Source organism: Narcine bancroftii, chromosome 3 (assembly GCF_036971445.1).
Source record: "Narcine bancroftii isolate sNarBan1 chromosome 3, sNarBan1.hap1, whole genome shotgun sequence".
Lineage (NCBI taxonomy): Eukaryota > Metazoa > Chordata > Chondrichthyes > Torpediniformes > Narcinidae > Narcine > Narcine bancroftii.
Window position 1 is genome coordinate 286,899,533 of NC_091471.1, and position 13,212 is coordinate 286,912,744.

Here is a 13,212-nt window from a genome sequence, read left to right on the forward strand (position 1 = left end):
GCAGAGCAGGTACCGAAAATGGTAAATTTAGACCAAACTGGATTTATCAAAAAAAGACGCACAACAGACAATATTTGTAAATTTATTAACTTAATTCATGCAGTCGAAGGAAATAAAGCACCTACAGTTGCAGTTGCTTTAGACGCATAGAAGGCCTTTGACAGAGTAGAATGGAATTATTTGTTCAAAGTATTGCAAAAATTCAGTTTACCGGAGAAGTATATTAATTGGATTATAGCATTATATAAGGGACCGTTAGCGAAAGTGAAAATAAATGCACATGTATCAAAGCAATTTAACTTAAGCAGGTCAACACAGCAGGGATGCCCACTATCACCTTTATTGTTTGCATTAGCTATAGAACCACTAGCAGAATTGATAAGAATAGATAATAATATAAAAGGAATAAAAATAAAAGACAAGGAATATAAAATCAGTCTATTTGCGGATGATGTTATAGTGTACTCAACAGAACCAGAATTATCAATAAAAGAATTATATAAGAAATTGAAGGAATATGGAAAAGTGTCGGGTTACAAGATAAACGTAAATAAAAGTGAAGCAATGCCTATGAATAATGCGGATTTCTCAAAATTTAAGAAGGAATCACCATTTAGATGGCAAATGCAAGCAATAAGATACCTAGGTGTACAAATAAACAAAAATCTCGGCCAACTATATAAACTCAATTATTATCCACTAATGAAAAAATTACAGGACGATTTAGAGCATTGGAAAGATTTACCACTAACACTAATAGGAAGGATAAACTGTATTAAAATGAACATTTTTCCAAGGATATTATACTTATTTCAGGCATTGCCAATACAACTGACAGAAAAATTCTTCAAGGAGTTAAAGAAAATAATAAGGAAATGTTTATGGAGAGGGGGGAAACCGAGGATAGCACTAGATCAATTAACAGAATGGTATAAACAAGGAGGCTTACAACTGCCAAACTTTAAAAATTATTATAGAGCCGCACAATTAAGATACCTATCAGATTTTTATCAAACAAGGGAAAAGCCAGATTGGACGAGATTAGAATTAGATAAAATAGGAGAAAAGATACCTGAACACATATTATATGAATGGGATGAAAAATTGGTACAACATAGAAGTTCTCCAGTATTACATCATCTCCTCAATATTTGGAAGAAGATTCATGTAGAAAGAAATAAAACAAATTATCAATTACCAAAACTAATATTGACGCAAATCTAGTTACTCCCTTTTACAATAGATAACCTTTCCTTTAGAGAATGGGAAAAAAAGGGATTAAAAGAATAGAAAATTGTTTTTCAGGAAATAGATTCTTATCCTTTGAACAAATGAAAGATAAGTACAATATAACTCAAGATACAGCGCTGGCATATTACCAATTGAGATCCTACTTGAAGGATAAATTAGGAAGCAGTTTGAGTTTGCCAGAGGCAAGTAACCTCGAATATGTGATTACAGATACAATGATAATCAAAAGATTTATAACAAATATGTATATTAAACTCCAAGAAAAGGAGAATGAGGAAACAAATGGTAAAACTAAACAAAAATGGGAACAAGATTTAAATATAAAGATAAAAAAGGAAACATGGAAGAAATTATGTCCTGGAACGATGAGAAATACAATAAATACGAGGCTACGTATGATACAATATAACTGGATACACAGACTATACATTACACCTCAAAAGTTAAATAAATGGGACCCAACAGTATCTGATAGATGTTTTCGATGTAAAAAAGAAATGGGAACAACAATTCATGCAATCTGGACGTGTGAGAAAGTAGAAAAATTTTGGGAAGATCTCAATCAGATATTAAATAAAATAACAGAAAACAATATACCAAAGAATCCAGAGATCTTTCTCCTAAGTAACATAAAAAACAAAGAATTTGGAATTGATTTGGAGGATGCACAAAAAAGATTTGTTAAGATAGCTCTAGCCGTAGCAAAAAAATGTATTATGTCAACCTGGAAATTGGAAGATAATTTGAAAATACAACAATGGTATATAGAAATGAATAAATGTATTCCATTAGAAAAAATAACATATAGTTTAAGAAATAATATTGAAATATTCAAACAAATATGGGAGCCTTACATTAAATACAATAGCGAAAACTTACCGGGGACAATCATTACCTAAGTTGATGGAAGGAGAAAGAAATGAAAAGAATGGACTCAGTAGAATTTCTGGTGTATTTTTGTTGAGTGACAACATTGTCTGACTGGTTTAATGTATCCTAGATTGTATACCTTAAATGGATGGGAGGGGGGGGGGGTGGGCGGGGGTGGGTTGGGAGGAGGGAGGTGGGGGAGAAAATGTCACTGTATATGTGTGAAAAGGAAAAAGTGTGTATCATGGCTAATGTGATTTATGGTGTGAAAAGTAAAAAATTAAAAAAATTTTTTAAAAGTCTTTCACTCGTTTCAAGCTTAAAAGCTCCATAATCAACCATCTGTTGAGTATTAATGTCCACCAATGTATTAAGTTTTGTATTAACCTGAACTAAAGCCTTACCTATTTCTTTTATTGTAGAGGATAACTTAGATTCAAGATTCTTAATAAGCATATCTACTGGAATAGATTCAGGCACAGTAGGATCCTGCTGTTTCTGTATAGACAAAGGGTCTTCTATTTCCTTTGGTTTAACTGGTTTTCTTGTAATATGACTACGTGTGGAAACCCCTCCACAACCTCCTCAGCAGTATCTGGAGGCTGATGGCCAGGGTTATCCTTAACCCATATTATATCAAATGCCTTCATTACATCGATGTCTGTTGAAGTATTCATTACTGGAGGTGCATTTTGCAGCGCCACCGCTACATCAATCGGTAAGCGTCTTTTCAGAGTTGGTTCTTCAGCTGGCAGCGTCCCAGCTGTTCTAGCTGTCAAAGATTCACTGACAGCGCTCACAGCGGGCATTGATGAATTAACATTTCTCAATCTCTGCGATGAGATGAGATGTTGAAAGGTGTACATGAGGGGCACCTTGGAATGGAAAAATGCAAGAGGAGGGCCAAAACTGCTGTTTATTGGCCAGAGATAAACGCTGACATTGACAAGATGGTTTGAAGCTGTGAGACTGGTTTGAAACATCAGACAAAGCAGAAAAAGGAACCCATGATCATAACTGACCTACCAGCGGAACTATGGCAGAAAGTTGGGACTGATCTGTTCCACGTGGATAGAAAGAATTACTTGTTGGTTATTGACTATCTATTGAACTATCCAGAGATGGTGCTTCTTCCTAGCATGTCTGCTGCTCATGTGATCAAATATATGAAATCATTCTTTGCAAGACATTGAATTTCCTCAAATTGTCTACAGTGACAATAAACCACGCTACAGGTGTAAAGAATTCCAGAACTTTGCAGAAGACTATGATTTTCGACATATGACTTCAAGTCCTTTGCATCTTCAGTCAAATGGTAAAGCAGAGAAAGGAGTTCACATAGTTAAACAGTTGCTCTAGAAAGCACTAGACAGTGGCTCAGATCCTTATCTCGCTCTATTGAGTTACAGAGTTTCAAGGCAATAGTGAGAGATGATACAAGATCTAAGGAGCAGAATGTTGAGTCCATCTGGGAAATAGTAAAGGGAAAAAAAAATTGGTGGGAGTTGTCTATCACCCACCAAATAATTATAACATAGTGGCACAGGAAATTAACCAAGAGATGGTGAGGCAATATAAGAACAGAACTGCAGTTGTGGGGGACTTTAACTTCCATGTAGGTTTAGAAAGTCAAGTTGGAGGATGACTTCATAGAATGCATCCGTGATAGCTTTCTTGAGCAGCATGTTAAGGAACCAACAAGGGAGAATGCTATTTTAGATCTTGTATTGGCAATGAGATAGGTAAAATTAACAATCTAGTAGTTAGGGATGTCCTGGGAAAAAGCGATCATAGTATGATTGAATTTCTCATACAGATGGAGGGTGCAATAGTTAGATCTAAAACTAGTGTATTATGCTTGAACAGGGGAGACTACAACAAGATGATGGAGGAATTAGTCAGCGTGGACTGAGAGCACAGACTAGTTGGGAGAGTAGTTGAGGAACAGTGGAAGACTTTCAAAGAGATTTTTCACAGTGCTCAACAAAAATACATTCCCGTTAAAAATAAGGGCAGTAAGAGAGGGAAGAGTCAGCCTTGGTTAACTAAGGAAATAAAGGAAAGTATAAAATTAAAAGCTCATGCGTACAAGTAGCCAAGAGTAATGAGAAACTGAAGGATTGGGAAAACTTTTAAAGGCAACAAAGGAGAACTAAATGGGAAATAAGGAAAGGGAAGAAGGGTTATGAAGGTAAATTAGCACAATATATAAAAACACATAGCAAAAAATGTTATAAATATATAAAATGGAAGAGGGTGGCTAGAGTCAACAGAAGACCCTTGGAAGATGAGAAAGGGAAGTAATGAGGAAATGACCAAGGTATTAAACAGATATTTTGTGCCAGTTTTCACGGTGGAAGACATGTCCAGCATGCCAAAGGGTGGTGATATGGATGCAAAGGGAGGTGAGGGCCTTGATGAAATAATGGTCACAAAAGAGATAGTGATAAGAAAATTATTGGGGCTGAAAGCAGACAAATCCCCTGGTCCTGATGGGATACATCTCAGGGTACTGAGGGAAATGGCGGGAGTAATAGTCAATGTATTGGTAGTCATTTACCAAGATTCTCTGAATTTCGGGCAGGTCCTGGCAGACTGGAAAACAGCAAATGTCGTGCCACTTTTTACAAAGGTATGTAGGCAGAAGACGGGTAAATATCAGCCAGTTAACTTAACGTCTGTCGTTGGGATGTAATGATAGAGAGCTAGTGAACCTCCTGACCACTAGAGAGAGAGTCAGAGATTAGTTGTTGCAGTGAGGAGTAGATTCAAAATGAGGTTGTGAGTAATGTAGCTAATATAGTATTGTTGCTATAAAAGGACCCATTTCTTTATTACAATAAAAGAAACATCACACTGATGAAGGGTCTTGGCTTGAAACATCCACCACTCTTTTTCTCCCACTGATGCTGCTCAACCCACTATTCCTCCAGCAGAGTGAGTTTGTGTTTGGTTTATATTGTATGGAGGAAAATATCTCCTATGTCTTTTCAACCACCTCATTAACATGTGCTCTGACCTTTAAGAATATGAAGACAGAAACTCTGGATTCCACTGCTCCACACCACTCAATATCTTCTTATATATGATCTATCCCTTGCCTTGTCTCACCTTTTCAACAAGGACAGGATTCATCTTGCCCTCACCTACCACCACACTAGCCTTCACATCTAACAGATCTTCCTCTGCCATTTCTGCCACCTACTACATGATCCCACCACTAGACACATATTCCCCTCTCCGTCTTCCACAGGGACTGCTCGCTCAGTGACTCCCTTATCCACTCCTCCCTCCCCACCCACCTTCCCCCACAGTACCTACCCCTGTGACTGCAGGAGATGCTCCAATTGCACCCACACCTCCTCCCTCTCCTCCATTTGGGGCCGCGAACAGTCCTTCCAAGCCAAGCAACATTTCACTTGTGAACCTGCAGAGGTAATCTAGTGCAATCCGGTGCTCCCGCTGTGGTCTCCCCTACATTGGGTATAAACTGGAAGATCACTTTGTGGAGCATCTCGGCTCTCTGCCAAGGTGCTCAACAAAGTGGATCTCCCAGTGGCCACCCATTTCAATTCCCCACCCCATTCCCTTGCTGAATGCCTGTTCATGGTCTCATACACTGCCAGACTGAGACCACCCGCAAATTGAAGGAACAACTCCCCACCTTCCGACTTTTACCTTCCCCAGCTCTGTCTCTCACCCTTTTCCCTGTCCCCTTTCGCACAATCAATTTTTACTCTCCCCTTATCATATCCAATTAACACATCCCCCCATCACCACTGTCTGCATTCTGAGATTTCTTGTTATTTTTGTTCATTCTGCTTATTCCTTGAGGAAGGGCTCAGGCCCAAAATGGCCACAATAGATCTTTGTCTCCTATGGATGCCGAGCTCCTCCAGCATTTCATTTATTCACCCCCCCCCCCTCAAACGCATCACTTAATATTTCCCTGAATTAAATCCCATTTGCCACGTCTGCTTATTATTGTCTCCAGATTACAGTGCACTGGTTCAGGGGAACATGGTCACACGAACACCATCAGAGTGACCACCCTCTGCTTAGTCAATGACCCAATTTTCCTCTTTAAATCCCAGGGGTTTCACTATATGGACCATACTGCCAGGGGGATCCTGTCCAAGCCTGGTTACAATCCACACATCCAGCTCCCCTCAGGGGTTCTGCTCAGAAGTTGTCCACCCACAGGCAATCGTGTCCATGACCAACCCCGTCTCCCCACTCTCCCCATCCAGGGGGTCGGTGCCCGGGGACCCACCTGAGTGTTCAGCTTCTGCGTGTGGAGCTCGTTCAGGGCCGTCTGCACGGACGCTGTATTGCGCTCGATGGTCTTGAGGTGGTGGTACAACTGGGTCTACAAGCAAGAAGGGGAGAAGGGCAGCGGGGAGTCAACCGGCGAGCGGCGCAGAAGTGGCAGCGAGAGGCGAACCGCGAGCGGCGCAGAACTGGGGCAAACGGCAGAGGCTGGGGCGAGTGGTCGGAGGCGCAGAGGCTGGGGCGAGTGGTCGGAGGCGCAGAGGCTGGGGCGAGTGGTCGGAGGCGCAGAGGCTGGGGCGAGTGGTCGGAGGCGCAGAGGCTGGGGCGAGTGGTCGGAGGCGCAGAGGCTGGGGCGAGTGGTCGGAGGCGCAGAGGCTGGGGCGAGTGGTCGGAGGCGCAGAGGCTGGGGCGAGTGGTCGGAGGCGCAGAGGCTGGGGCGAGTGGTCGGAGGCGCAGAGGCTGGGGCGAGTGGTCGGAGGCGCAGAGGCTGGGGCGAGTGGTCGGAGGCGCAGAGGCTGGGGCGAGTGGTCGGAGGCGCAGAGGCTGGGGCGAGTGGTCGGAGGCGCAGAGGCTGGGGCGAGTGGTCGGAGGCGCAGAGGCTGGGGCGAGTGGTCGGAGGCGCAGAGGCTGGGGCGAGTGGTCGGAGGCGCAGAGGCTGGGGCGAGTGGTCGGAGGCCCGCGGCGAACGGCGCACACTTACCCTTAGCTCCCGCTCGCCCTCGCCGATGCTGCCGCAGCGGTGGCCCCGGTGGCGGCCGATCAGTGTGCAGAGGGTGCAGACGCAGAGCTTGTCATCCTTGCAGTAGACGTCCAGCACCCGGTCGTGCTCGGCGCACCTCCAGGCGGACAGGTCGGCGGCCGTGTCGACCAGCGGGTGGCTCCGGAGGACGCCGCTGCCCGTGTGCAGCTTCAGGTGCAGCGCGCACATGGACGCCTCGCACTTCAGACACGTCTTGACGGCGGCGAACTGTGCGCGGCTGCAGTAGCTGCAAAGGACAGTGCCCGGGACGGAGGCGGGCTTCGGGTCGGGCTCCAGCCTCCCGCACTCGGGGCAGTGGCCGGGCGCTGCCTCGGCCAGGCAGGAGCGGCAGAAGCGGTGCGAGCAGCCCAGCACCACCGGCTCGGTGCAGCGCTGCAGGCAGACGGGGCAGCTCGGCTCCTCGTCTCGCCGCGCCTGCGATGCAGCAGTGGCCATGGCTCGGGAGGCAGGGGAACGGTAGGGGGAGGAGGCGGGCGGCGCTACAGCGACGCAGAGGTTCGCCGGGGCGGAGGAGGCGTGTGGATGCGCCGCGCAGCTCCAGCACCCCAGTCCCCAGCGTCCGGGCTTCACTCACGCTGAACCCCAGCACTCCAGGCTTCACTCAGCTGAACCCCAGTGCCCCGGCTTCACCTGTAGGCAAACCCAGTGCCCCAGCTTCACCTACCTCGAACTCCACCAGCCTGGCTTCACCCATTCTGAACTTCAGCACCTGGCTTCACTTCCAAGCAACCCCGCCCCCTCTCCCCAGCTTTAACCCTAAACCCATCGCCATGCTTTACTCTCCCCAACCCCAGCCCTTCGGCTACTCCCATCACCCCCCCCCCCCTCCCCACAGGCTTCACTAACTTCCACCCAACCCAAGAACCCTGGCTTCAACATGCAAACCCAACTTCCAGGCTTCATCCTCCCCCTCCCCCAAACCCCAGACCCTGGTTTCATACCCCCCAACCCCAACCTCTGCGCTCCGGCTTCACCACTATGCAACCCAGTCTTCTACTGAAACTCAAGCAGCCCACTAGGCCCAACATCTCTGTGCCAGCTTTTATGTCACCTCCCATCTTGCTGGAACCTCTCTGATGCATCCTAATCTGGGTTCACTCCTGGGAAGAGTGGGCTGAGCTCTCTCAAATGACTGAAGAAATCTGACATGCATTCTTTGGAGTTTAGAAGAATAAGGGATAATCTTATTGAAACATTCGGGATAAGTGAGGTGATGCAGGATTCTCTTTGACAAGGGGACAGGTAGATTTTGCATCGTTGTGGAATTAAGGGGAAAAGGCAGGTAGGTAGAGTTGAGTTCGCAGCCAGATTAACTATGATCTATTGAACGGTGGAGGAGGCTCAACAGATTCCAGACTCCTGCTCCAACTTCTTATCGGATGTGGTTACAAGGTTAGAGGATGGTCATTTAAAACTTTGAGTAGGAATATGTGGCAGAGGGCAGTGAATCTCTAACATTCTCCACTCCAGAGCATTGTGAAGGTTGGATCAGAATTTAAATAGAAGGTAGACAAACTGCTGGGGACTTGGGGGACCTGATGCAAAAATCTCAAGGCCAGCATAGATCAGCCATTGAATCGGGACAGAATGAAGGGCCGAATCACTTATGATTGCTCCGTTTACTTCTGCCTTTCACCCTGCCTGCACATCTGTCTGTCATCCCCTCCGTGTGTGCACACCATGAATTCCCAATGTTTCACTGACCACATGTAGGACAGACACCCTCTTGTAAAGATGTCCCGAGATGCTTCTTTTGGAATCTGACACCTTGAAAATCTAAAATCTGCAGATGCAAGGAATCTGAAATAAAAGCAACAAAAAAAAACCTGATGGTCAGGCAGCATCTGTGGAGAGAGAAATGGTTAAGTAGGCAAAGTAACCAATCCACAATCTTTCATTAATCTCTGTAGTAAGAGGGATAGGGGTGTGTGTGTGTGTTGTGGGGGATGGAGATGGTGCAGGGGTGGGGAGGGGGTGTAATAGGTAGAATCCAGCATCTTGTATGAAACTGTTCCATCACATTCAAAGCTCGAGTTAAACTTTGGAGGCACAAGAGACTACAGACCACTGGAACCTAGAACTAAAACCAAACCTCTCGAGGACCAGGCAGCATCGATGGAGACAGAGGGATAGTTAATGTTTTAGTTTTAATCAAAATCAGGACCATCCTGCTGCCTCCACAGATGCTACTTGACTCATTGAGTTCCTCCAGCAGTTTGATTTTCCAGAGGAGGGAGCTGAGCCTCGGCCAATCTTTCTTGCGTCCTCTCCATTCCCGCCACATCCTTGGGCACTTCCAGTCCCACCAAAGTTGATCCAGATCTTTAAGGAGGCCCCCAGAACAAGATGTTGGACAGCTGCTATTGGGACCTCCTCACCTGCTCGAGGCACTCAGCAAGATTCCATCCAACTTGAGCAATTGATTATTAAGAAATGGTTCAGGCTTTTTATTCCCAAAAATGAACTTTATTCACAATAAATGTTTTCAAAAAAGAAAAATGTTCAAAGTCTTTTCATATCTATGTATTTCCATCTTTGTATATTATCACAGTCGCTCTCTATTGCCAACAGTGTGACACCCTATCGTTATTTCCCTCTCTGCTGATCCCTTCAGTCTCAGCTGTAGCATTGCTAAAGGCAGAGCTTCTGAAATAAATGCCGTCCACACCAAGCAAGTAAACTAGTAACTGCCACGCACGTTCCTTTTCAGGGGAGGCGATAGGTTCACGGGAGTGATGTCATAATGCTGTTGTGAGGCCTGGCTGTTCCCCTGGTAATGCGCTCCTGCAGCCTGGAACTTCTGCATGGTGGGGGGAGAAGGCCCCTGTGCCCTGCCGCACTGGCTGTTCGCTACAGCGATTCAGCCTGTTGTGTGCAGTGTTGACTCAGCCCACGACACCACCCCTCAATGCCTGGTAACTGAAGGACTCTAGAATGTGGTCCTAACCCACAGTGTCCTTGTGTTGGCTGCACCAAGTCTCTGTGCGTCCTTCAGCATGTATTCCTGTAGCCTGGAATGCAGCTCTTCGGCATTCCCTCACCGACATCTTGCTGGAAGACTCGGGCAGACCAGAGGATGTCTTTCACCAAGTTGATGGTCTTCCAACAGTTCTGGATGTTTGTCTCTACATGCGTCCCCAGGAACAGTCCGTAAATCAGAGTCTTCTGTTCTGTTGCAGTTGGAGATGAACTGTGACAAGGACCCTTGCATCCTTCTCCATAAACTCTCAGCCAATCTGCATTCTGCAATTGCAAAATCCATCGGGAAGGAGGAGAGCTTAAGGGGGAGTCTGTCTTCACTCCATTTCAGTCCTCTCGGGGATAATGTGCTTTGTGAACGATACTTCTGTCAAACAGGGAGGATATGACCAGGTGGACTCCTCTCACTGGCAGCCAGAGCAATTCCTGGGGCTTGTTTGTGAGCACTGGCTAAGAGGCAGTTCATCAGGTGCTCTCGACAGTCTGTTTAGGGAACCATTCCACAGTTTCCATCAAGTCCTTGTTCCACAGTGTCTGCAGGACGTTCTGTGCTGAATATGGCTTGATGGACTTGTGGTCAAAGGAGTTTGCCTGGCAAAACATTTCCACAAAGGATTGGTAGTGTGGTAATGTCCAACTGACTGGGATGTTGCACAGCAACGGGATCAAGCCCATCCTTCACAACATCTGGGACAGGTAGAACCTCAGCACATAGCAGCACTTGGTGTCTTTATACTTCAGTTCAATGCCCATGTTGGGTATGTCCTTGCCCCGTTGTACAGCAACTTGTACATAGTGACCCTCTGGACCCTTTCCATTTTGGATTTCCATATGAATGGGAAGACTGCTCTTATGTTTACGGGAGATAGGCAGTACTGAGACCCCCTCGCTCTTGATGACCAGGTTCTTCCCTGTTATTGAGAGGAAGTGTCACGCCCACAGACCCCATTTCTGAACGTCCTTTGCGATCTGCTCCGGCCAATTTTTGTTGCATGCCTTGGCCCCTTTGAACCAGATCCCCAACACCTTCGGATAGTCAGATCTGACTGTGAAGGGGATGGCAGACCAGTTGCTGAAGAGCGTTGTCTGAAATGCTGGAAGGAGGGAGAAGTATGACAGCATGGGGAGAAGTCCATGACAGGTATGGCACCCACTTCCCCCTCCCCTGACAAGTGAGTTCTCGAACAGCAGTTAATGCACCGCTCCCCCCCCCCCCCCCCACACCGCCGCAGTGGGGTGGGGGGAATTGAGCCCAGTGGGGGGGAAGGATTGAGCACAATGGGGTGCAGGTACTGAGCCAGGCTGGGGTGTGGAGTGACCGCCGAGCCAGTGGGCCAGCGCAGAGAGATGGCAGGTGAGCAGGTCGCAGATGCTGATCAGTCGGCAGGCCGATCGCGTATCTGAATAGAAAAGACTGAGGTTGTCCATGTACAGGGAGTCTTTGACCTGTGCCTCCACTGCTTGGCAACATCACTCCTTTTAAACCCTCCTCCTTCCTGATGGATTCAGCAAACAAGACAGGAGAGAGAGCGGTCAAGCTTGCCTGACTCCAGACTTGATGGAGAAGCTATCTATTTGCCATCCATTGATTTGAACTGCAATTATGGATATCCGTGTAGAGCATCTTAATCCAATTTCTGATTCCTTCACCAAAGCCCATTTTGGAGAGCCCACCCATCATGTGTGATATCCAGTCTAAACCCTTCTACTGGTTCAAGCTGACCAGGCAAGCATCCACCCTCCTGTGTAGTGTGGGCCTTTCAGAGATTTTCCTAATACAGGTTTTGTCTGGGTGGATCATGTGTCCCAAAGAAGACTTGACCCGATCGGCGATTGCCTTAGACAGGATCTTACAGTCAATGTTTAACAATGGTATGAGTCTCCAATTCCTGAGGGCATCCTTCTCCCCTTTCTTACTGAAGTCTGACACCAGCAGTTCTAGGCCCACCAAGTCTCATAGAGCTGTGTACAATTCAGCCAGTAAGCCAATGCTTCTGGGAATCATACTCAACGCAAAGGGATGGATATGTAAACATTGATAAAATCATTATAGAGGGAGAGAAGGAAAGAGAATTGTAAACTTTTTTTTATAAAAATAAATTTTATAAACTTCTTGAATTTATAATTTCATCTTTCTTTCCTATTTTTCTCCTTTGGGTTGGGGTTTTTTTAATGTTATGCTTTGATATACTATTACCAATGTGCTTTGAATTTTTGAATTGTGTTCATATTCATCATTTTTTTTCCTTTTGTTTTATGAGGGACGCTTAATGGCTGTTGGACTCTATTCAATGGAGTATAGAAGAATGAGAGGGGATCTCATAGAAATATTTCAAATGCTGAAAGGATTGGACAGAGTAGATGTGAATAAGATGTTTCACTTGGTGGGTGAATCCAGGAGGACACAGTCTTAGAATTAGAAAGTACCCTTTTAAAACAGATGGGGAGAAATTTCTGTGGTAAATAGGTCATGGATTTGTGGAATTTGTTGCCACATACATCTGTGGAGGTCAGACCATTGGGGGAGTTTAAGGGAGAGATTGATCAGTATCTAATTAGTCAAGGTATCAAGGGATATGGGGAAAATGCCAGAATTTGGAATTGGATGGGAGAACAATTTAGCTCAGGGTGTATTTGCAGAGCACAATCGTTGGGCTGAATGGCCTACTTCTGTTCCTTTTTCTTGCAATTTTAATTATGTTGCACTTTGTATCATTGTATTGTTCAATTGTTTATACTTTAATTATTAATAAAAATGTTTTTAAAAGAAAGGAATGGATGGAGTCTCTCAGCTCCCTCAGAAATGATTGGCTGGTCCAGATTCTACCACTTGCTGTCGTCAAAGACCTCTGTGACAGGGGGCAAGAAGTTCAGGGCGGCTGTACTGTCTGTGGCCTCAGTGTCATACAGACCAGCATAAAAGGATTAATCAATCCTCTGCCTGTCCATTTGTGAGGATGTGACCCAGCCATCCTCCTCCTTAAGGCTGTGAACCCTTTGGAAGGAAAAGTGTCAGCATACCTCTTTCTGCTCCACTGTGTGGACTCTGGATTGGAATCACGTGGCTCGCTGGCTCATTA

At 45.7% G+C, this 13,212-nt stretch overlaps 1 protein-coding gene across 1 annotated transcript in view; it reads right to left on the reverse strand.

Annotated features, from left to right (window-relative positions):
• The window catches only part of LOC138758906 (tripartite motif-containing protein 14-like), a 44,923-nt gene extending 37,335 nt beyond the window's left edge, over positions 1-7,588 (reverse strand). Inside the window, exons 1-2 of the mRNA XM_069928491.1 lie at positions 7,094-7,588; positions 6,395-6,490 (exon numbers count right to left, since the gene is read on the reverse strand). Of these exons, the coding sequence (XP_069784592.1) occupies positions 6,395-6,490; positions 7,094-7,588 (591 nt within the window). The remainder of the gene's footprint in view (positions 1-6,394; positions 6,491-7,093) is intronic.
• Positions 7,589-13,212: the final 5,624 nt, after the last annotated feature.